At 40.3% G+C, this 22,304-nt stretch overlaps 1 protein-coding gene across 1 annotated transcript; it reads left to right on the top strand.

The window, feature by feature from the left end:
• Window positions 1–14,830: 14,830 nt before the first annotated feature.
• Window positions 14,831–16,198, top strand: LOC5569726. Its single transcript, XM_001652900.2, has 3 exons — window positions 14,831–14,880; window positions 14,940–15,134; window positions 15,205–16,198. Exons 1-3 carry the CDS (start codon window positions 14,847–14,849, stop codon window positions 16,113–16,115), a joined length of 1,140 nt encoding a protein of 379 aa, XP_001652950.2. The 5' UTR covers window positions 14,831–14,846; the 3' UTR covers window positions 16,116–16,198.
• The last annotated feature ends 6,106 nt before the right edge of the window (window positions 16,199–22,304 follow it).

Below are 22,304 nucleotides of genomic sequence, written 5' to 3'. Positions count from 1 at the left end.
ATGCTTAAGGTCAAGATGCATCGAACTGTTTCTGAGTACCCAGATTCGACATTCTAAATTAAGTGTATAGAGTAGATGGTAAATAATAACAAACACGCATAAAACTGTGCATGCAGCGTCACAGCAACTAAATCACTGCGATTTAATAAAAATTTCTTTTGGCTTAAAGGCAAAGTACCTAATGGAGGCCTTGGAAATTTATCCAAATTTGAGTTATTGGGCTCAACTACGGTTTTGCGTTGAAAACAACTCAGATATGAGTAGATCCGCGTTGCCGTGTAGACCAATCCAATCCAGCAATTTACGAGCGCTAATGGCCGCCACAATCAGGCTCGTTTCCTAGTTGGGATCGAACGATCTGACATTTGGGTTGGATCGTTCGACAGGTAATCGATAAATTTTTGATCGACCTTATCGTTTTGCTATCAAACGACCCAAGCCAAATGTCAGATCGCTTAGTCCCTACCAGAAAGCGAGCTTCTATGTGGCGGCCATTAGCGCTCGTAAAGTCTGGATAGTTTATTATAATTCTTTGAATTGGTTGAACAAAGCTGTGGGAATGTAAGAGTTAACTTTAAAAATCTAAAACACGAAAATAAACTACAGTCGACTCTCCATAACTTGATATTCAAGAGACCATCGAGTTATAGAATTATCGAGTTATAGAATATAACGACACAAAAAATGCCGAAATCGGAGGAACGAATTACTGTATTTCCAATAAATGTATGATCACTTCTGTAAAAAAGTAATATTATGCTGTTGATAATACTATTATTTGGAAACATTTTTCTTATGCTCGAAAAATCATGTTATTTTTAATGACAATATATTTTTTATTATAGCTTGCAAGTATTTCAAGAAGGATTTTGAAATAAATATTGAGTTAGGGAGAGAAATTTACCTCTCACGTGGAATCTAATGGAAATATCGAGTTATAGAAATATCGACTTATGGAGAGCACGATGTATGGAAATTTGAAGGGACCGCGAAGAATCCATCGAGTTATAGAGTATATCGAATTGTGGAGAGTCGGTGAGAGCAAATAAATTCCTTAAAAAAAAGTCAAGGGATTCATTCTATGGTTTCGTATTTATAAAAAGATAAAAACTTGAAAATCGGTTCAAAAATTGAATTTTCAGAGAGCGTTTCAAAGCCTTGGTCATTTTTACCCTTAATGCATTATGTGTCACTTTTTTTGTGACCCTCCTAGAGGTCGCTGAAAGCTTCTTTTAGCACGAATGAGTTCATTTTCAGAAGTTAGAAAAAGTAAGGAAATTTCAGATTTTTATTTCTTATCTCAACGAACTTACAGCTTTCTTACAGTGCTGATTGGCCAAAAATGACCCTTCCTTAGGCCTTCCTTAGCTGACTCCGCGGCTACAAAGCAAAGCCATGCTGAAGGTCCAGGATCTTTTCGTAATGGAAATTTCCTTGACTTCCCCCTCCGTAACGCCCTTGAATGGAAATTTAAAAAAAAATGTTTTAGACGTAACGCTTGAGCCCCCAGGCCTCACATAATATGAGGCAGATAATTGTAATAGAAAAAATATGTTATTAAATGGAGCACATCCTTACATGGTTATTTGTTGATCGTTAACATTCCAAATTCGTATATAAAATGGCTAATATTCTTCTGAATATTGATTTGACAAATTTAATGGTTGAATAATTGAATTTAAAAAGATATTGAAATTTTGCTTATTATACTTTTTGTGATTAGAAATTTTCAAACTTTGTCAAAAAATAATCCAAGGATGCTGCAAATCATTTGAAAACGGCCTCTTTCTACACTTCTCTTGCATTTCAAGACCCATACATACGGGTCTCTGATCCATCCAAAAATGTTATTTTGTCGAACAGTGTAATACTGATTCACTACAGGAAACATTTTGGGAATATTATAAACTTATTTCATTAACTCAATACTTTTGAAAAATTGTTTTCAGTGGCACGCTCATAGGCAGCGCTAAATACAATCTGCATTTATCGCACATCTATTTATCAATATTTATCTATTGAAAACGCAATATAATTACATTAAAGTCTGTGAAATGTTATTGTTAATGCACTGATTTTTACTTTCTAAACCAGACCAACATGACCAAAAATTTATTTTAAGTGCAAAACACGACTTCAATGGGCATTTCATCACATATTGTTCAGGACACGTAGAAGAAATACACCTTTTTGTAGCATACAGCTCAAAAATTATTGATGTTCTCCATGTGGTTTCTGTGACCTGACAAATATTTTATTGTGGCGTTGTGAATTCTAGCAAATCCGAAAACTTTAGGCTTAATTTTATTTTCAGTTCACTTTAAATTCCAATTTCCAATAGATTTTACAACTATTCCAAATTTTAGCAACTCTCAGCATCAATCCAGTTCTTCTTCTTTTATTTTTGATCCCTAAACTTCAATTGCTTTTGACATTTCTCAGACCTGTCACTGTTCGACAAGCCCACTAGGGTTGTGCCCAGTGGGGGGTGCTAACAATTCCCCCTCCCGTAACTCTGGTCCAGAATCAGATATTGGATCAGATTTACTCCTAAGCTCCATCACCGCAAGCTTGGCGACTGCACGTCGATACACTCCTTTGGATGTTTTCACCAATGCTCGACGTATTCTTCCATCGATTCCTCTGATGACCTTCACCACGATGCCCCTGATCCATGTCCTTCGGTTGTTTCCGTCGACTATATACACGAGTTCTCCTTCGTTAACCGGATCTTGTTCTTTACACCATTTGGAACGAAGGTTAATCGTTGGTATATACTCTGTCAACCACCTTTGCCACAGGACGTCTGCCAACTTTTGAGACTGCTTGTAGTTATCCCGTAAAGCTTCAGCCGAATTCGTTAGAGTTCTAACTTGGTCTTGCTCCCCCGAAGGCAGTCCACGGAGAAAATGGTTCGGTGTAAGAGCTTCGACGTCGGCTGATTCTTGTGGTACGTACGTGAGAGGGCGTGAATTAATCATATCTTCAGCTTCGGTTAAAACGGTAAGCAGGATTTCGTCTGTTAATTTCCCACCATCGTGTAGAGCTTTCAGTGCTTCCTTTGCCGACCTTACTAGCCTCTCCCATATTCCACCCATATGGGGCGCTGCTGGTGGATTAAAATTCCATCGAGTTCTAGCATCGGTAAAGATATCAGCACATTCTAATTCAATATACCGAACCTTTTGACTCAACTCTTTACTCGCAGCCAAGAAATTTGTGCCATTATCTGAAAATATTTCAAGAGGGGCACCTCTTCTACAAATAAACCGCCTAATAGCCATAACACACGATTGGCTATTTAGGCTGTGGGCCACTTCCATGTGGATGGCTCTGGTTACAAGGCATGTGAACAGGCAGATCCACCTTTTTTCGGACCGTCGTCCTACCGTAACGACAACAGGGCCGAAATAATCAACCCCTACATAGCTGAAAGGACGTAACATAGGAGTGAGGCGCTGCACTGGGAGTGGTGCCATCCGAGGAACTTCTGGACGACATCTTTGGATCTTACACCGCGAACAATCTTTCATCACTCGCAAAATGGCCACCCGAACGTGTGGGACATAGAACCGTTGACGCAGTTCATTCACCACGGTCTCACGGTTTGCATGGCCAAATTTTTCGTGGTAGTGTAGAAGCAGTTTTGAGGTAATGTCGTGACCCTTTGGCAGCACGATTGGGAACCGCTGTTCGAAAGAAATGAATTCAGCATAAGCCGAGCGACCTTCCATACGAATCACGCCTTCTTTTTTTTTCTTTGCTGTCTTTAGAGCTCGGACCTAGTTGATCCATCTCGCAATCACGCCTTCTTCATCAAGGAAAGGAGCCAATTTATAAAGCGGACTAGAACGTTCGATGAAATGCCACTTAGATTGTGGCAATTCTTTGTTCTTCAACAGCGTCTTCCTTTCATCAGCGAAACCTTCTTGCTGCGCTGTTCTCCACAAGTAGTTCTCAGCTAGTCGGTATTCTTCACGTTTAAGAGGAACTTTTCTGGAAAATACATCACGTATAACCGACTTTCCCAATTTTGGATTAGCTTGAAAGGTTTCGATCGGCTGCCCTTGAACCCTTTTCCGGCAGTTCGAAATGAAACGAAATACGCAAGCAAGGCTTCGAACCAGAATAGCATAGCGCGAGAATCGAGTAGTATCTACCAGGTTCTGTGAAAACACAATTTCGTGGAACAAGTGATGAGCTCGCAATTCTTCCCTCACGCCCGGAGCTGGTAATTCTCGTTCGAACCACTCTTCATTCGCTTTGTAAAGAATTTCAGGACCACGCACCCATTCTCCATTAGAGTCTAGCGGTGGGCCATTCTTCCCCCACTTTGTCAACACATCAGCTATATTGTTTTTTGTGGGGACCCAAATCCATTCATGTGGGTTAGTAAGGCTCAGAATTTCCCCTATGCGATAAGCAACAAACTGCTTATATTTCCTGTGGTCTGAATGGATCCAGGAAAGCACAGTTGCGGAGTCAATATGGAAAATGACCTTCGTCACCTTCTCCGAGTGGTTGGCCTTCACAGCAGTAGCTAATCTAGCACCGAGTACCGCAGCGAGGAGTTCCATTCTGGGGATAGATGTGTACTGTAGTGGCGCCACTTTGGATTTCGCCGACACTAACGCTACTCTCGGTTGTCCGTTCACGAAAATTCGAAAATAAGCGACGCATCCATAGGCCTCCTCACTCGCGTCTGCAAATACGTGCAGTTCAAGGTTCTGATAGTCAGACGGTTTCACTTTTGAGAAGTAGCAGCGCGGGATCTCCATAGCTTGTACTTGAGGCACCAACGCTATCCATCTGGACCATTTTTTCGCCGAATCAGCGTCTATTGTCTCGTCCCATGAGCAGCCATTCCTCCAAAGGTCTTGGATGATCATTTTTCCAAAGACAGTAAACAACGTATACAGACCCAGCGGATCAAAAAAGCTCATGACGATACTTAACAATGTTCTTTTGGTTGGCAGCTTCTCTCCCCTTAGGTATGATTGCAAGTCATCACGCAGAACGGCAGCAAACACGAAGACATCTTTCGAAGTATTCCACGACATACCTAAGATCCTTTCCGTATAGCTGGACTTGTCGCAGTTGAAGTGGATCAATCGATTATCCGGTTGTCCATCGAAATGTTGGAGAAATTCCGTACTGTTCGAAACCCAATTTCGAATATTGAATCCGGCCTTTGAATGGATGAAAGCGACTTGATTTGCCCGTTCGATAGCCTCGCGAACTGTAAACGTTGAGTCCAAATAGTCGTCGACATAGTGTTTGTTGACAATAGCCTCGACCGCATCAGGGAACTCTTTAGCATACTCCTGGGCATTTAAATTTTTAATATATTGAGCAGAACAAGGCGAACTTGTTGAGCCAAAAGTGGCGACATCCATAACATAAATGGTTGGGGGTCCCGAAGCATTCGGCCGATACAAAAATCTCTGGGCTGACTTGTCACATTCACGAATGCGTACCTGGTGGTACATTTCAGCAATATCACCACCAAAGGCGATTGGCCGCTCGCGAAAGGGGCACATGACAGATGGAAGGCTAGATAAAAGATCGGGACCTTTTAGCAGCTCAGAATTTAACGACCGCCCTTGTACTGCCGCCGCAGCATCCCAGACAAGCCGGACCTTTCCCGGCTTTTTCACGTTCAGCACAACGTTTAAAGGAAGATACCAAACCTTGCCTGCTTCACCTTCCATCAATTCTTCGTTGGTAGCGATATGGGCATATCCTTTTCGTTGATAGTCTTCAATCTGCTTCTCCACATTTTGCGCCAGTTCTGGGTTTTTTGCTAACTTGTATTCCAGACTCTTCATTCGCTTGAGTGCCATCTGGTAGTTATCCGGTAGTTGAGGTTGGTCGTTTCTCCATAAAAGACCAGTTTCGAAGTGCTCACCGACTCGTGTGGTCGTTTGTTCTAACAACATTCTAGCTCGACGATCTTCGTTGGACTCTGGTAGAACGTTAACAACTAAGCCAGAATCCTCCAACGTGAAGTGTTTTCGAAGAAGTTCCTGGAGGTCGATATTTGACAATTCACCAGTCGTATGATGCCCAGCGAACCCCGTTGCCACATTACCGTTTCCTTGAGGGCCGTATATTGTCCAGCCAAGCCTCGTACGGACTGCAATTGGTTCTCCTGGGTTTCCTATACGCGACTCCAGAGGCGCGTACACGTGTAGGTGTTTTAGGCCGATAAGAATTTTCGGAGAACCACCTAGGCAATCGGCAACTGGTAACCCACAAAGGTGCTTGAAACGGGCCGCCACTTCGGCGAACCGGATCTTTTGCTCTGGTAATTGGAGCTCTTGGACGGTGTGAACGTTTCGCAGGAGAAACCTTTCGTTCGATCCACTTGATGAAATAGAGACATCAACACGCCTAGATTCTCGTTCTAGTCTACTCATACCTGCTGTCCACTTCACAAGTATCGGTTCCCATGCGCCTTTTAGCTTTAATTGATCGGCAACGCTACCCTCCATAAGGGAATAAGAAGAACCTTCATCTAAAAACGCAATGACGTCACAGCTTCGTCCTTCGTGGTGTAGTTAAATCGGAACCATCCTAAAAATAACAGGATGTTGTTCCGAATTGTGTACGTGGCAGTTTGTAGGTAGTGGTGCAATTGAGTTTGGTGGGTGCAGAAGGGAATGGTGCCTTTCCTTGCATTCGCCGACGTTACAGTGTCCCTTAAATCGGCAGCGTGACTCGCCATGTTCGTTTAAACACATTTTGCAAATTTTCCACTTCTCTACAATTTTTACTTTATCGCCCCAGACCAACTTACGAAAATCCTCGCAGACACGGGTCCGGTGTTCCATGCTATTGCATCCACGACACGGCCTGCGATTGTGCTGGTTTATCGATGGAATCGATGACTGCTCCACTCCTACATGTGCATTTAGAAATCCTTCAGTTTCCTTGATCCTGGACCTTTTCTCCTTGCCTTCCCGATTGGGTCGCCCGTCGATTCGAGGATTGGTGTAGAGTGTGGCCTCCGTTGCTTCCGAAACAATTTCGGAAAGGAAATCCGAAAACGTGCTGAGGTCCACTGCTGGCTGTTGACGCTTGTGTCTTACCCATTCCATTTTCGTGCTAGGTGGCAACTTCTCTACAAGCTCTGTAATGAGCATAGGGTTTACGAGATGGTCGACCATTCCTGATGCCACCAGGTGGTCACATAGTTGTTGAACAATCATTCCAAAACTGATAAAGGTGGTGAGACGATCAGTACGAGGTGGATCTGCTCTCCTCGCCTTTTGCATCAATGAATGAAGCAGTTGTTCCGGTCTGCCATAGAGGTGCCGTAGCGTTTCGATCACCCTTGGAACTGATTCCGGCAGCAATAATCTGCTTCTAACAGCTTCCAGTGCAGGCCCTTTGATGCTTTCTTGAAGCCTTCCAAGATTCTCCAGGTCAGTCCAGTTGCAAGCCGCGTTCCCGTTGTTGAAGCTGCTGATAAACAGTGGCCACTCTTCTGGCCGGCCTGTGAACACTGGCAGCTTAGCAAAGGGTCCTTTTCGAGCTGCGATTTGGGCTCTTGTTAACTCTTGCTCTTGATATACGGTTAGTACCTGATGTCGACGATCATTCAAGACTGTTGGTATCGGATTGGCATTCGTAACGGGCTGGCTTTCTTGATGCATCAGTACTTCGTTTGGTGAATCAACCTCCGGTTGACGAAAGGAAGGAATCGGTAAAGACGGTTTGTTTACCTTACTTGCTGGAACTTGCGGGTTTCGAAGCGGCGTTACTTCCTTTGGACCACTTTCTGACGACTCTTGATGATTGTTGATGGTACCCAGTTGCGTTGGCACGTCTTTGGGGGTGGAGAATTTGGGAAAAGCTCCCCGGGGATCAGCAACAGGCCTGAGCTGATCATTTTGGAATTTCAGCTTATCCCTCCACAACTTTTCCAAATCCGCTTCAATGTGCTCCTGACTTGGTAAGATGTTACCACCTACGGCGCCCTTCTCCTGGTCCAAGGGGTCGAGACTGCCATGAAATTCTTCGTACAGCTCGCTCCGCATCTTGTGTAATTCCGCTTCTACAGCTTTCTTTCTTTCCAGCATTTCTCTCTCCAGACGGATCTGCATCATCATTTTTTCCTTTTCCCTTTCGAATTGCCGCTCAAATTTTTGTTTCATCAGCAATAGCTCCTTCTGGTGCTTCCGTTCTTCTTCGTCATCCTCGTCGGCCGTCGACGTCTTCGTGTCGTTATTTGCTCGTTGGTCCGTCGAATCGGAAACTTCCAATATTGTACCACTTTCGCCTTGAATGGAGGTATTGTCCGCTGTTTTGCTCGCTTTTCGGCAATCATCACACGACCAAGGGAGCTTCTCGATGTCCGACGTTACTCCAGCACACATAAAATGGAACCATTTTTGGCATTTCTCGCAAAGCACCATATTATCATCTGCATGATTCGGCTTTTCGCAGTGCGCACAATCATAGCCGGTCTTTTCAAGGTTATGTCCGTCTTCTGCAGGCTTCATATCAATAATTTTTGAGAATTTTGTTCAGGGACACGTAGAAGAAATACACCTTTTTGTAGCATACAGCTCAAAAATTATTGATGTTCTCCATGTGGTTTCTGTGACCTGACAAATATTTTATTGTGGCGTTGTGAATTCTAGCAAATCCGAAAACTTTAGGCTTAATTTTATTTTCAGTTCACTTTAAATTCCAATTTCCAATAGATTTTACAACTATTCCAAATTTTAGCAACTCTCAGCATCAATCCAGTTCTTCTTCTTTTATTTTTGATCCCTAAACTTCAATTGCTTTTGACATTTCTCAGACCTGTCACTGTTCGACAAGCCCACTAGGGTTGTGCCCAGTGGGGGGTGCTAACACATATTATAACAATTAATTTTTCTACTTCATCAAACAAGCTATTCTACGGTAGTCTAATACTACCAGATTACAATGAAACAGCAGCTGAACAACTCAATAACGTAAATTACCATTGACCCGAAAAATTACAGTCCCGATCTGATCATTTAAGTAAAATTTACATACAAAATGAGTTTGGTGTCAGCAATTCGTTGCAAAACTTGAGAGTAGTCTTTGATCCTTCGACCTTGATGCTTGCTCCTGCGAGGGCGGGCTATGAGGGCAGGATCAAACTTGTCGCGCGTCGTTCGCTCAGATAAATGAAAAAGCACCGCGGATCGTTAGTAGTGTTTGATCTATTGATCACGTCGCTTGCTCTTGCGTGGGCGAGTGACGAACACTTGTTCGACGTACAATGCGATTATAGAATTATTTCGCAAATCCGGTTATATCATGGATCGCATCACCAAACATTGGTGACTCCCAGATCTCTACCTTATCCCACTAACCCAATATCCTTTCCATGATAAACGTGGAGATGCAGAGGAGATCTCGGTCTCTAGTAATAACGGTTGTCTAACTAACATTCCTTCCCTTCCCGATTACCGTAAGGACGTGGCCGGCGCCGTTATTGATATTTAAATTTGAGTTCTCGATTTGTGCACATTGAAGAATGGTAAGCTAATCCCAAGCCCCATTCATTAATTCCCTGTGCAACTTCGATTGTTCTGGTCAATCACGGAGTAGCAACTACGAATTGTACGGTCATCTATGCTTATGCTTATGCTTAGCAATTCGTTGCAAAACTTGATCTACCCAGCGCTCAGCACATGTTGTTTTGAGAGAACAAGTTTGCAATAAAAAGGCAAAACAAATGGAATTGTCGGATTCACCAAAAGTGAATCTGTGGAAAAACCCATAGAATTTCCCTTTCTCAGATCTATTACCAAGCGTCCACGTTTAGTAAGTTAGATGATGCAATCTGACTGAATGATTGAACAGCTGATGTGCTAAACACCGTTACCTCAATGGAGATAATTATACCTCATGTAATATGTAGTTCCTTAGTTTAGGCTCTGCAAACCACAGGTAATGGAAGCGTAACAATAGTTTTCATCATACAGCTATCGATCCATGTAGAATATTACTATCCAGAAGGCTTCTATTGCGTTTTCTTAGTTATGACAAAGATGAAATTTCGTATTTGGTTATAGTATGTGGATTCATTTTATTACATATTACCTTCTTCTTCTAAATACCATAAAAGGATTCGGTCCTAACTGGGACAGTATTTGCTTCTCAACTTGATGTACTGTCCGTGTACTTTTGTGTTAACGTCGTCCCACAAAATGGAGCCGTTTGGTTGCCCGTTTCATAAACTAAGATGATAATAGCTAAATTACTTTAAAAATTTCTAAATTTGGATTTTCATGATTTAATCTAAATCTATTACTACGATAATAACTTGGAACTATTTCAAGTAATTGATAACATTTATTAGTATTGTGGATTCTCATCATATTCACATTCATTTTACAACGATTTCAAGCAATTACAACTCTTCTTTGTCCATCATTTTGCGCAGTTGTGCTGGTTTTTTCCAAAATATTCAATCAACAAAGTTGTAAGCTATTATGACTCATTTGTTGAGATGTTTTTCACTTAGTGATTCAGTGATACTATTCATTTCAAAACTAGATCACTCTATCCAATTCATACTTGAAAACAAGAAAAGTATGGCTCTACACTGTGACCACCACCAAGAGCCCGCAATAACTATCATATTTTGTGTCACATCTAATTCTGAAAATCAACAGCAGTTCCGATTCACACTTGAGTCGATCATCAAGTTCAGGTTTAGGACAAACCCCCAGACCGGCTCTTATCATGCGACAATCGCACTCGTCATGGCGGCAACCCTGATTGATAACACTCTCCCGCGCGCCTACTACACAGGCAGGTTTGCATTTTACAGCTTGTTACACGACGTAAGCAAGCCGTTCGTAAACAGCCTACTTGGTTCATCAAACGCCGAACGAATTGGAGCGGCTTTATGTTTTTCAGCATGAAAGCAAAAAAAAATCAACAAAGAAACTATCAGGTTCAGGGATCTACCGATCATCTTACAAATATCATCGTTACACATCAGCCAAAGACCAGAGAGGTTTTCAATCAGGTTTGAATCGTGCATCGAAGCTCATAGCAGTATCATGAACATGAATCGATGAAATCCTTCGAACAAAGAAATGGGAAACACTGTGCTCGAGTAAGAGTTTTCTGTGATCTCGACCGATAGAAAATGGGAACAGAGAAAAAAAACTACCCGACCTAGCTTATTGAGATTAGCTAGCTATTCGAAAAACGATTAGGTCCCAGACTTCCATTGAATTGTGCAATGCAAATGCAGATAACGAGACTCTCCGAAGCCGGTTATGAACTCTCGAATGTTATCACCTAATTGAATGATTCCCTTGAAATCCAGTATTTTCCGGATTGGCCCTGAAACCTGTTCCAACCAAGGCCTGGCATTTCCGAAATTTGCTATTCCTAACAAACAGTCAATCAATCAAGCTGAATCACCACCCGAATAAAAATTAACAATGAAATTAAAAATTAGTTGAATTTATTAAACAAACCTTACATACTGCGGTTTACAAAAAATCTATAATTTATTTATTGTTGAAACAATTACTGCTTTTACATAAAATTCACAATTTTTTTGCTGTGCAGGTCGGACTCGATTATCCTGAGTATCGATTTTTTTCACTCCGAATGATCGAATCCTCCGGATAATCGAATCACAAAAATAAAAAAAAATCTGCGAAAAAGTACTTATACATTATTTTTCTACGTTGTTTTATTTATATGATGCAGTGGCGTAGGCAGAAATTATTTCTAGGAACATTGAGGGTCTTGAGATGAATACAAATTTTTTGAACAGTATACACAACAAAACCTTTATTAAACCCCCTCTTCCTATCTACGTCCAAAATTGCTAAACCATTCATCTTAGATATAGCAATACTAAATTATCTCAAATTTATGCATATAAACTGAAAAACAAGCATATCAAAAAACAATGTCGGATAATCGAGTTTAAAAATCCGGATAATCGAGCAACATGTTTTAATGTATTTCTGCAGTGAATCATTGAAGGTCACTCATTTGGCACTCACCGTATCAAAACAGCGGCACCACCGTGCATGGGATTTAACATTGTGACAGCATTGTTGTTTTGTCAAACACAAGTCTACGGTGATGTTATCTATGCATTTCATAGCGCCCGTTTTGGTTACTTTAATGATCCATTATGTTGCATATCAGCCATCTTTTTATCGAATGAATAAACAACATAATGGCGCACTTTCACACAAAACCGTAAGTACCGAAAAGAGCTAATTTTCAGCACTGTTTAATAATAGTGCTGAAAAGTATTACTTTCAATTTCTGTTTTGGGAGTTCACAAATTAATATCTGAGTGCCTCTATTACATTGCTCTGGATTTCTGAATGTCGTCTGGCAGGTTCAAAAATACTTTATGCTCTGGGAAGTCTGGGAATGTTCCAACTCGAAAAGATTTCCGACCGATTGGATTAAAAAACATGTCTCTCATCTTGGCTTGCTGAAAAGCTGCCGTATTTACCGCTACGGCTATCTTGGCCTCACAAACATAACATAATTACAGTGCCTTACCGATTTTGGCAACAAGGCGTGATTTTTATGTTGCCAAATTGAGGATGTTGCCAAAATCGGGAATTTTGAAATGCTTATGTTTTTTATCATTTCAATCTCAGAAAATGCATGAAAATTATTACCAAATTATGTGAACAATATCTGGGAGCCTTTTTCAGTTCAGTTTTTTGACCTAAAACCATAGACATCATGCACTGATTATATGCACCATCAAAAAATTTACTTTTGCGGTCCTACGTGTTTCTCAGACGAAGTTCTACACGTTTCGCTTTAAACCAACTCAATTTTTCACTTTTAGAAGGTTTAAAATCTGGATTTACAAAACGGCGTAAGTAAAATTTTCATATTTTCGCAACCTAATCGCTACTTTCACTGCTCCGTTGTATGGATAGACAAAATGACTTAATCACGAATCAAATCAAAACACTACTTGTGTCGATTTTACACTGGTACAAAAACATCGTAAGTAACTAAATAAAACGGCTTATCATTTTGTCATATTTTTTGTGGGAAAAAACAGAAACTACATAGTTTTCTAACGCGAGCTGATGGTATGCAAAATATAAACGATGGCCGTGTACATGTTAAAAAGTGGATTAATTTTAAATCAGTTTTAGAAGACAGGGTTTGATTCTTCTTAATTAATTTTCACCACCGTATAAAAGTTACTGACGTCAATTTGAAAAAACAATCGAGACTTGTTGTACACAGTGCATGCGTAGTATTACTTTCAGTGGTCATTTGCGAATGTTCTAGAGTGCAAATCTGTATCTTTCAAGCAATACTATATTGAAAGTAGCAGAATTTAAATGCAGGGTCTTTTCAAGTTGGTTCAGTTCTAGGATTTCCTGAACAAAGAGTGCAATTTTGGTTACTACACGTCTTATGTAGTAAACAAGGTTTTAAATTGAAAAAAAAATGGAAGTTCTTATAAGTTACTTTGCTGAAATCAATGATATCACAGTTAAAATGTAATGTCAAGAATTAATAGAAAAAGAGAAGGTGAAAAATATCCATCAAATGTTTACAGTAAGGTCCATAAAAAAACTACTCGCCATGGCACTTTTTCAATGGATTTGTTGAGACCGCCATGCACCCATAAATCGAGTTGATGACGAATTGTCATTCTCATCAAGCATTATGTTTGTTTGCTGAGATTCGGGAAATATTTTGCTGAGAGTAGCAAAATGAATGATCAGAGGGAAGGGGTTCTTGAAGGAAAAAAAATCATGGTAAAGAAGTTATTTGGGCTGGAATTATTGAAGCAACTTGAAACGTAATTTTCGAATTAAGGTAATGATGCATCAAAGCCGAACTTCGAATTTTCAAGAGCATCTAAAAAATCAGACAACCGTTTATGCTGAGAATTTGACTCGCTGGTTAAACGCGGGTGGTGATCAATCGACAAATTTTCAGCGCGAACGGTGGTCAAGTTCTCTAGATTTGTGCTCTTGAAAATTTGAGTTTTGATTTCTATGCATCTTCACCTACAATATTAGTGAACCTGTTTCTCTTTTTCACAAGAATACCGATAGATTTTTTAACGCAATTTTTCAGAAACTGCTTGCAAAATCTCTTCGGCACATATGAATTTTCTCATTGATTCCATAAATTGATACTTTAAATGAAAATACAATCCATAAAACAGAGATACAATTTTAGCTTTCATTTCTGCGGGATGTTCTAAATTATCTGTAAGAATGAAAGCGGACGGTAGAAAAAAATTAGCATAGATTTTGCGAAACCAACAATAAACTTTTTTCATTGAAAGTCTGAAAGAAGTTTTGCTATTGTTGTTTTTGTAATCGTTTGCAATGATAAACTCGTTCATAAAAAAATTGCGACTTACGTCTAATTAAAAAAGTATTCGAGAATTGTAATAATCATTACTTCTTCCTTCTTGTTGCAGAATAATATGTGAAATTCAACATTTTCTTTCGATAACAGTCAAAGTTTTTGATGATTTTTTTAATTGTACAGTCGCTTGCAAATGTGTATAGTAAGCATCCAAATATTCGCCTAAACCAGCTGTCGCAAGAATCTGGTCAGAAAAGCTCTTGACTGCTAAAGAAGCGTCAAGCTGGTCTAGATTACTAGAAATAATTTCCAAATAATTATATTATATCAATGTAACGGGAAGGAGGAAACCACACATTTTTTAACAATGTCCAAATAATTTTAAACATGGGCTCGAATGTCGATACGGGCGATAGTAAGATGTTCGATGTGAACATCAACCAACTTCTGCAGGAAGTGGAATACGGCGATCAGCTGAGCCAATACGAACGAAGTTGCGACGGTTGCACATGGTTGGTCAATCCTTGGTGGAAACACTCAGTAGTAAGTTCGTTAGGGCGTTCTTGGTCACTATGCAGTTATTAATATTCTCTGAATTTCAGCCAAAACTCCTTATCTCAGTCACTATCAACCGATAAAGCCTTTGCCGGGATACTTCCGTAGCGTAGTTACTATTACGTTACCCCTTTCACCAATGCCGATCGAGTTACTGGCTGTGCACGTGGACGACGGAAATCGTACGGCCGTTGAGTTCTACAGGTGGAACAAGAAGGATTCGCAGTTCCATATTGCTAAAGGTTTGACATGCTACTCAAGCCTATTATTTCTACATTGTATGAAGCGTTACATTCCTTATCATATTTCTAGGTTTTCCACCCATCACTTATCCGACCCTTCAGATCACCAAGACGAAACGAATCGTCTTAGGTGGCGTGCAGAACCTCTTCGTTGAATACTACGACCACAGCCGTCATCTGTATCGACAGTCCATCCTTGACCTCGAAGCGCCGGACTTCACAGCACCTAAGAAGACACCGAAGTTCACCTCGATCTACGAGTTCAACAGTTCACTACCCAGGGATATTGTGGCACTGAAGGTCTTGGATCTGGACTGCGTCGGACTCTACTCGCCTCACATCGATGGGCTAAACGTGTACTGCCTCCAGTTGGAGAATCTGGTGTACTACTTGAAGTTCCATCAACTGCTTACCACGCCCGCCGTCAAGCAAGCTCTTCACCTAGACGGACGATTGATCCTACTGAGCAGAGATAGCCTATTGCAAGTGTGGCGACCACGGGCCGACTACAAACTAGGTCTCTTGCAGCTAATCAAAATAGCCCATCCGACTTCGCTAACCGTAGCCAAATTCGAGCAGCAGCTGTTCATCGCCATTAATTCGGACCAGGCACTGACCGAGGCGTCCGCCCATCACGGTTCCATAGAGATTTGGCGCGATCTACGACCTCAGCATCACAATAGCACCTTCACCAAGTATCAAACCATCCTGACCAAGATGCCCAAGCAGATCCAGTTCTCGGTCCTGGCAACCACTTCGGAACTGATGCTGTACACTTTGACGGAGAATCCGTTCCACCCGTTGGTGATCTACCGCTACGAGGGTGTGGCCGGATTCCGCGAATATCTGACGAGCAACGCGCTGCGAACCAGCAGTAAGCGGTTCACGGTGGTCAAACTGGATCGCAAACAGCGGGAACTGTTGGCGTTGGTGAGCGATCGGGAAGTGACGTGGATCGAAGCTGTCATAAAAAGGAGGTAGGGAATTTATGTAGATTTGTACGCACGTACAAAACCTGGTTTTGTTGATTAGTTTTGTAATAAAATGTTTCGTTCTACGTTCGATGTCGCTAATTTTATTTTGGACTCTTAATCTTTCGGACGTCGCGCGAATTTTTGTAACGCGAGTAGTCGCGCGTTGTACTTTGTACAACACCCTTGGCTTTGCGAATATCCCACTTAGAAAGATGACGTCTTCGGCAAAATTTTTCAGTAGCTTAAGGGATATCATTATTTTAGCCAAGAAATTGCCTCAAGGGCTCAAGGGCTATCATTATTTTAGCCAATTTTGCCACTAGGCGACGCTAGTGAGCATGAAACTTGTGTTTCGCAGATCTCAGGATCCTGACTACCTACTTAGAAAGGTGGCGTCTTCGGCAAAGTTGTTCGGCAAGTCAAGTACTATCATTAAAGTAAATTGATTCAAAACTATGCCACCAGGCGGTGCTAGTGAGCATAAAACATTTGTTTTGCAAATATCTCAGGAGCCTGATCACTTAGAAAGATTGCGTTTTAGGCAGAGTTATTTGGTAGCTCAAATTCTTTCTTTGTTTAAACCTTAAAGCTCGAGATTTTGTAAAATAATGATAGTCCCTGGGCTTCTGAGCAACTTTGCCGAAGGTGCCTGTCTGAAAAATCAAGATCCTGCAGTATCCGCAAAACAAAAATTGCATGCTCACTAGTGCCACCTGGTGGCAAAATATCCTATTTCTTGGCTCAAATAATGATAGCCTTTGAGCTACTGAACTACTTTTCCGAAGACAATATCTTTCTAAGTGGTCAGGCTCCTGAGGATACCAGCAAACAAAATTTTCATGCTCACCAGACCTAGTGGCAAAATTTTGAATCAACTAGCTCGAACAATGATAACCTACTAAACAACTTTGCTGAAGACGCCATCCTTCTAAATGGTCAGGATCCTGAAAATATCTGCTAAACAAAAGTAAAACTTCCATGCCCACTAGTGCCACCTAGCGGTCAAATTCCCGAATAAAATGGGGTACCGTCAGACAGCGCATCACCTCCAGAACAACTTTACTAAAGATCCCAAGTTTCTATATTATCTGGGTACCGATTTCAAATTGTGGTATACTCGTTCATTATTATGCGACTTCAATGTACATTTATTGATTTTACTGTATTATAAAGGGCCATACTGTAAAAAAAAAACTGTCGAGTATTGTTCCTAAGAAGATTCTTGAGGAATACATTTTGGTTTGGTGTCGATAGATATCGTTGTTATATATAATATTCATATCATTGTACATATTCCATACTTGCCTAGGTATCCTCTAGAATGATTTGAACATTTCACCTAAACTAAATCTCATAGACTAGAAGATATCAACCGATCAGTAAAGACTGACTGCATCAGTATCGCATGTCTCTATTGCCGGATGCGACTCATATTCGCCAAGCCATGTTTCACTCGGTCAATCCACTTAGCTCGCTAAGCTCCACGTATTATTCGTCGGATGTGAGTCAGTTGTCCAGAGTTGGGTTTATTCTTTTGATCGAAAATCGCTTTGCATTCCCGTTCACGCCAGTAAAATCAAATGGGCCATGGATTCGAACGAACAGGATTCGATCGCAAGTTCGATTTGCCGTATACAAGAATGAAGGTGCACATTCGTAAACGACCACCGAAAGCAAACAAATAGATTGGTTTTATAAACATTTCGATACCTCGGTTGCCTAATCCAACTCTCCACAAGACACCTTCGACACTTCAGTAGTCGCGCTGTTGTATTTTGTAAAACAGTTGTGAAAAAACCTCGCTTATCTTACAAAGCATCAGTGTCCAACAGTCCAAAGATCTTAGGTTTATAGGTACAATATTAAAATTGAATGCCGTTCAAGTCGTTCAACATTTTTTTATTCGCTCTCAGAATTCCTACACAAACGTTTTTTCAATGACTAAGTCAAAACCCATTCTCAACATTTTGCTCAAATTGTCATCTTGAGTTATGAACAAAGCTTCTCAATGTTTTCCTCAATAACTGTTTTATGCATTTTTTTTGCCGACAGAAATACCTAAAAAAATCACTCACTAATATTTTATGGATCAACTAACCAATAATCACGAGACAATAATTTAACATTTTCAGGCTTATCAGACCTCCACATACAATCCGAATGATATGTAAAAACATACAAGCATAATAACAACAAAACATTACCATCGTATTCCACCAATTTATTCATTACAGCTTACCTGCTTTATAAGACTTCTCATTTAAATCAAACAATATCATAGATGTATAAGTATTCTACTCATAAGTACGTCTCACATTACGTCTCTGTGATCTTAATGTTCATGATTATTTTCATTTTAATGTATTTTCCCTTTGTTTTAGTTCAAAATGTTATGGTTCAGTACTTAATTATCAATTGAAGATAATTTTCAATGTGTTGCCAAAATCGGGAAGAAATTGTTGCCAAAAACGGGTGTTGTTAAAATTGGGGGTAGACAAAATCGGGTGTTGCCAAAATCGGAAAGGCACTGTATATCCGAATACCCGTAGCCATTTCTGTTAGGTTAGATAATATAGCGTATTGGCATCATACGACAATCCCTTTTGCATTTTTTGTACCTATAGGTAAAAAGACGATTTATCGCTGACGAATAAGAACTTTTTATCGCAAATGCAATTTTAGGACAAGTTCAAGCATGGCCCCGGAAATCCCCGGATTTCCATTAGGAAAATCTCCAATGATTATTTCAAGAATTCCTCACGACATATCTTTAGAAATTTCTCCGAAATCTCAACCTGAGATTTCTACAGGAATTCCTTCGAAGATTCCTCAAGGGATTCTAAAAGAAATTCCTCCGAGATAATATGCAGTAATCTCTACAGCGATTTCTCCGGGGATTACACTAGGGATGTCACCAGTGGTTCCAGTGATTTCTCGGGGAAGATCTTTTGATCACTATGTTTTTTAAACCAACTCCAATAGGGCTCCAGGAACACCTTCAGCAATTCTGCAGGGATTCCTTCAAGGATTATTCCGCGTGAAAATCACTACAGGGATTTTCTAGAAAATTTGCAAGGAGTTTCCAAAGGATTGCCTCCTGTGAATCCTTCATAGATTCCTTAAGTAAAATTTTTACTGGGATTTCTCTAGGAATTCTTCAAGCTATTTATCCTGATATTCTTCCAGATTCCTCTAGAGATTCCTTCAAGAATTTATCCAGGAAAAAAAATAAAGGGATCCTTTCAGAGATGTCTCCAAGTCTTTCTCCAGGGTTATACTATAACAATCTCATCAAAGATTACTCCATGCAGGGTAGTCCCCTTCAGACCATGAATTCATGCAAGGATTCAATCAATAATTCCTCCAGATATTCTATACTTCACGAATCTTTTGAGAGATTTCTCCTGGAATTCCTTGAGGAATACCTCCTGAAAAATTGCAACGAGCATTACACCAAGGAATTTTCCACGTAATCTACCATGAATAACCTCAGAAATTTCTTCAGAGATTCGTTTTGGCCTTCAAAAAATTCCTCCGGGAATTTCAACAAGATTTGTTCTAGAAATTTCTCAAAAGATTAACCATGGAATCATCCTCCAGGAATCTTAGCAAAAATTGCTCTAGGTTAGAAGATAATAAATTTTCGAGCTGTTTAGTGGAATACCTGTGAATAAACGAAAACCCGACTTTTGTACTATATCATTTAATTCCGCTAGATTTTGTATACTTTGACAGATACGCGTATTTCGACCTCAACAGTAAGGCCCTCTTAAGTGTCGTGTACTAGATTCGACTTCGACAAGTCGAGTCTAGTACACGACACTGAAGACGGCCTTACAATTGAGGTCGAAATACGCGTATCTGCCAAAGGATACAAACTCTAACGGAATTAAATGGTATAGTACTGAAGTCGGTTTTTCGTTTATTTGCTCTAAGAATTTCTCCATGGATAACATTAGGAAAACTTCTACCTAGGATTTCTCTAGAAACATCTCTGCAGGGAATTTTTTAGGGATTCCTCCCTCATAATCTTCACAATGATTCATCCAAGGATCCTCCAAGGAATTTTTCCAGGCATTCCTCCTGAGATGTTTCCAGGGATTCCTTCAGCAACTTACCCAGCTGATCTTCCAAAGATCCCTTCATCAATTAACTTAGGTAACCTTTCATTGATTGATTCAGCAATTTACTCAAATAGCCTTTCAGAGATTCCTACAGGAATCTCTTCATGGATTCCTCCAGAGATTTACCCAGCCTTTTCCTCCGTAATCCATACATGGGTTTTTCTGAAAATTGTTCCAGAGATTTCTTCAGGAAAACCTTCAGAGATTTTTCTCGCGTATTCATTCAGAGACTCCTGCATTTTTTTCATAGGATTTTCCAAAGAATCTTTTAGAAATTAGGCAAAGACTACTAAATGAATTCTTCTAGATATATTTCTAGAGATTACTCAATGTTTTATTTCATGTAATGCTAAAGATATTTCGCCATATTTTTTTCTAGAGGGGATAATCCAGATATCTCTAGGGAATACGGGGTCGTCCATTAATTAGGTAAGGGTTTATGGGGGGAGGGGGGGTTTGAGATTTCTTACGCGCCATACAAATTATTTTTAATTTTCATACAAAAAATCTTACTATGGGGGGAGGGGGGGTCTAAAAACTGCCAAAATTGTCTTACGTAATTAATGGATCGCCCCTACTCTAAGTATTTCTTCATGATTCTAGAGGTTCCTCCAGCGATTCCTTCAGGAGCTTTCCAAAAACTTCTTCAATAGAGGAGTTCCTCAAGCAATTTCTGGAAAAAATCTTTTCGAGGAATCTCTGTAGGCACTCTTAGGGTAATTTCTGATTAAATCCTTGGAGCCATTTATGAATCTCTAGAGTAATCTGAACAGGAATTTTTGGAGGTCAATAACGAATCTCTGGAAATAACTCTCGGTGAATTCCTGGAGGAATACTTGTTAAAATCTTTGGAGTAATTCATATAATGATTTTCTTGGAGTCATCCCTAGGAGAATTCTTGAGGGAAAATTGTAGTAATTTCATGGCTGGCGGAACCTGTGAAAATATTCCGGAATAATTTCTGAAGGAATTTCGAGAGGTCTTGCCTGGGGCAATTTCTGCAGAAATCACTGGAGAAATAACAGAAGTAATTCGTTGAAGCAATTCCAATTTTTTGGTTGATTTCTCCGGTAAGATTTCTGGAGGAAGCTCTATAGGAATATTGGGAGGAAACGTTCGAAAAATTCTTAATGAATCTCTGAAGGAGTCCCTGAAATAATTGATTGAAAAGTTCCCGGAGATATTCCTGGAGGAAAATCTCAGTAAAGATTATACTGGAATTATACTGGACGAACCAATGGAGGAATCACTCGCAAAATCTCTCAGTGCGCATCGTACCTTCGTGCTGTGCGTACACGAATTCTCTCTGCTCTTGGAAGTTTTCTTAAAAACTACCTAAAGCAATAAAACAGTACTTTTCAGTGCTACACAAACAGTACTTTTCAGTGCTAAAATTAAAAACGGTACTTTTCAGTGCTACTTAAACAGTACTTTTAAGTACTATTTTTTCTACTATTGATCCCTTTACGATCCTTGTTTGGACCCGTGCCTTCGATTTTTCGTTGGACCCGTTGGCGAAAGCTAGCGGTGGTAATCCTTCTTGGACACCGTCTAGGGAAAAAACCTCTCGAAGGTCACGTCTTTCTCGTTTATTAACTAAACATGGTATCAACAACTAACAAAAGGAAGGGTGAATCTCTGAATTCACTACTTCCTTCGAAAAAAGTGGGTTTTAAAACTGTCACTACACGTGGCAAGAATGGAAGAAAGGACGCTTCCCCGGAATGCGAAGTTTCTTCCAAGGGTGAAATGAATAATTGTATTGAAATGAGCAATCAGTTCGATGCTCTAGACAAATTTTCCGAACACCAAATCGAAGCAGCCTCTAGCCCAGGCTCTTTGATTCAAGTGAGGAAGCAAAGAGTGCCGCCTATCGTGGTCAGTTGTTCCGAATTTGGGGGATTTAGGCAGGAGATCTTGAACTCCATTAGGGGAATCAAGGTTTCCTTCCAAATCGCAAAGAAAGGAGACTGTCGCGTTTTGCCGGAAACTCTTAAAGATCGCGAACTTCTTCTCAGATATCTTGAAGAGAAGAAGCACAAATTTTTTACTTATGACGACAAAACTGAACG

The sequence above is a fragment of the Aedes aegypti genome, chromosome 3, assembly GCF_002204515.2.
Source record: "Aedes aegypti strain LVP_AGWG chromosome 3, AaegL5.0 Primary Assembly, whole genome shotgun sequence".
In the NCBI taxonomy this organism is placed as follows: Eukaryota; Metazoa; Arthropoda; class Insecta; order Diptera; family Culicidae; genus Aedes; species Aedes aegypti.
This window is presented reverse-complemented; position numbering and strand designations above follow the sequence as displayed.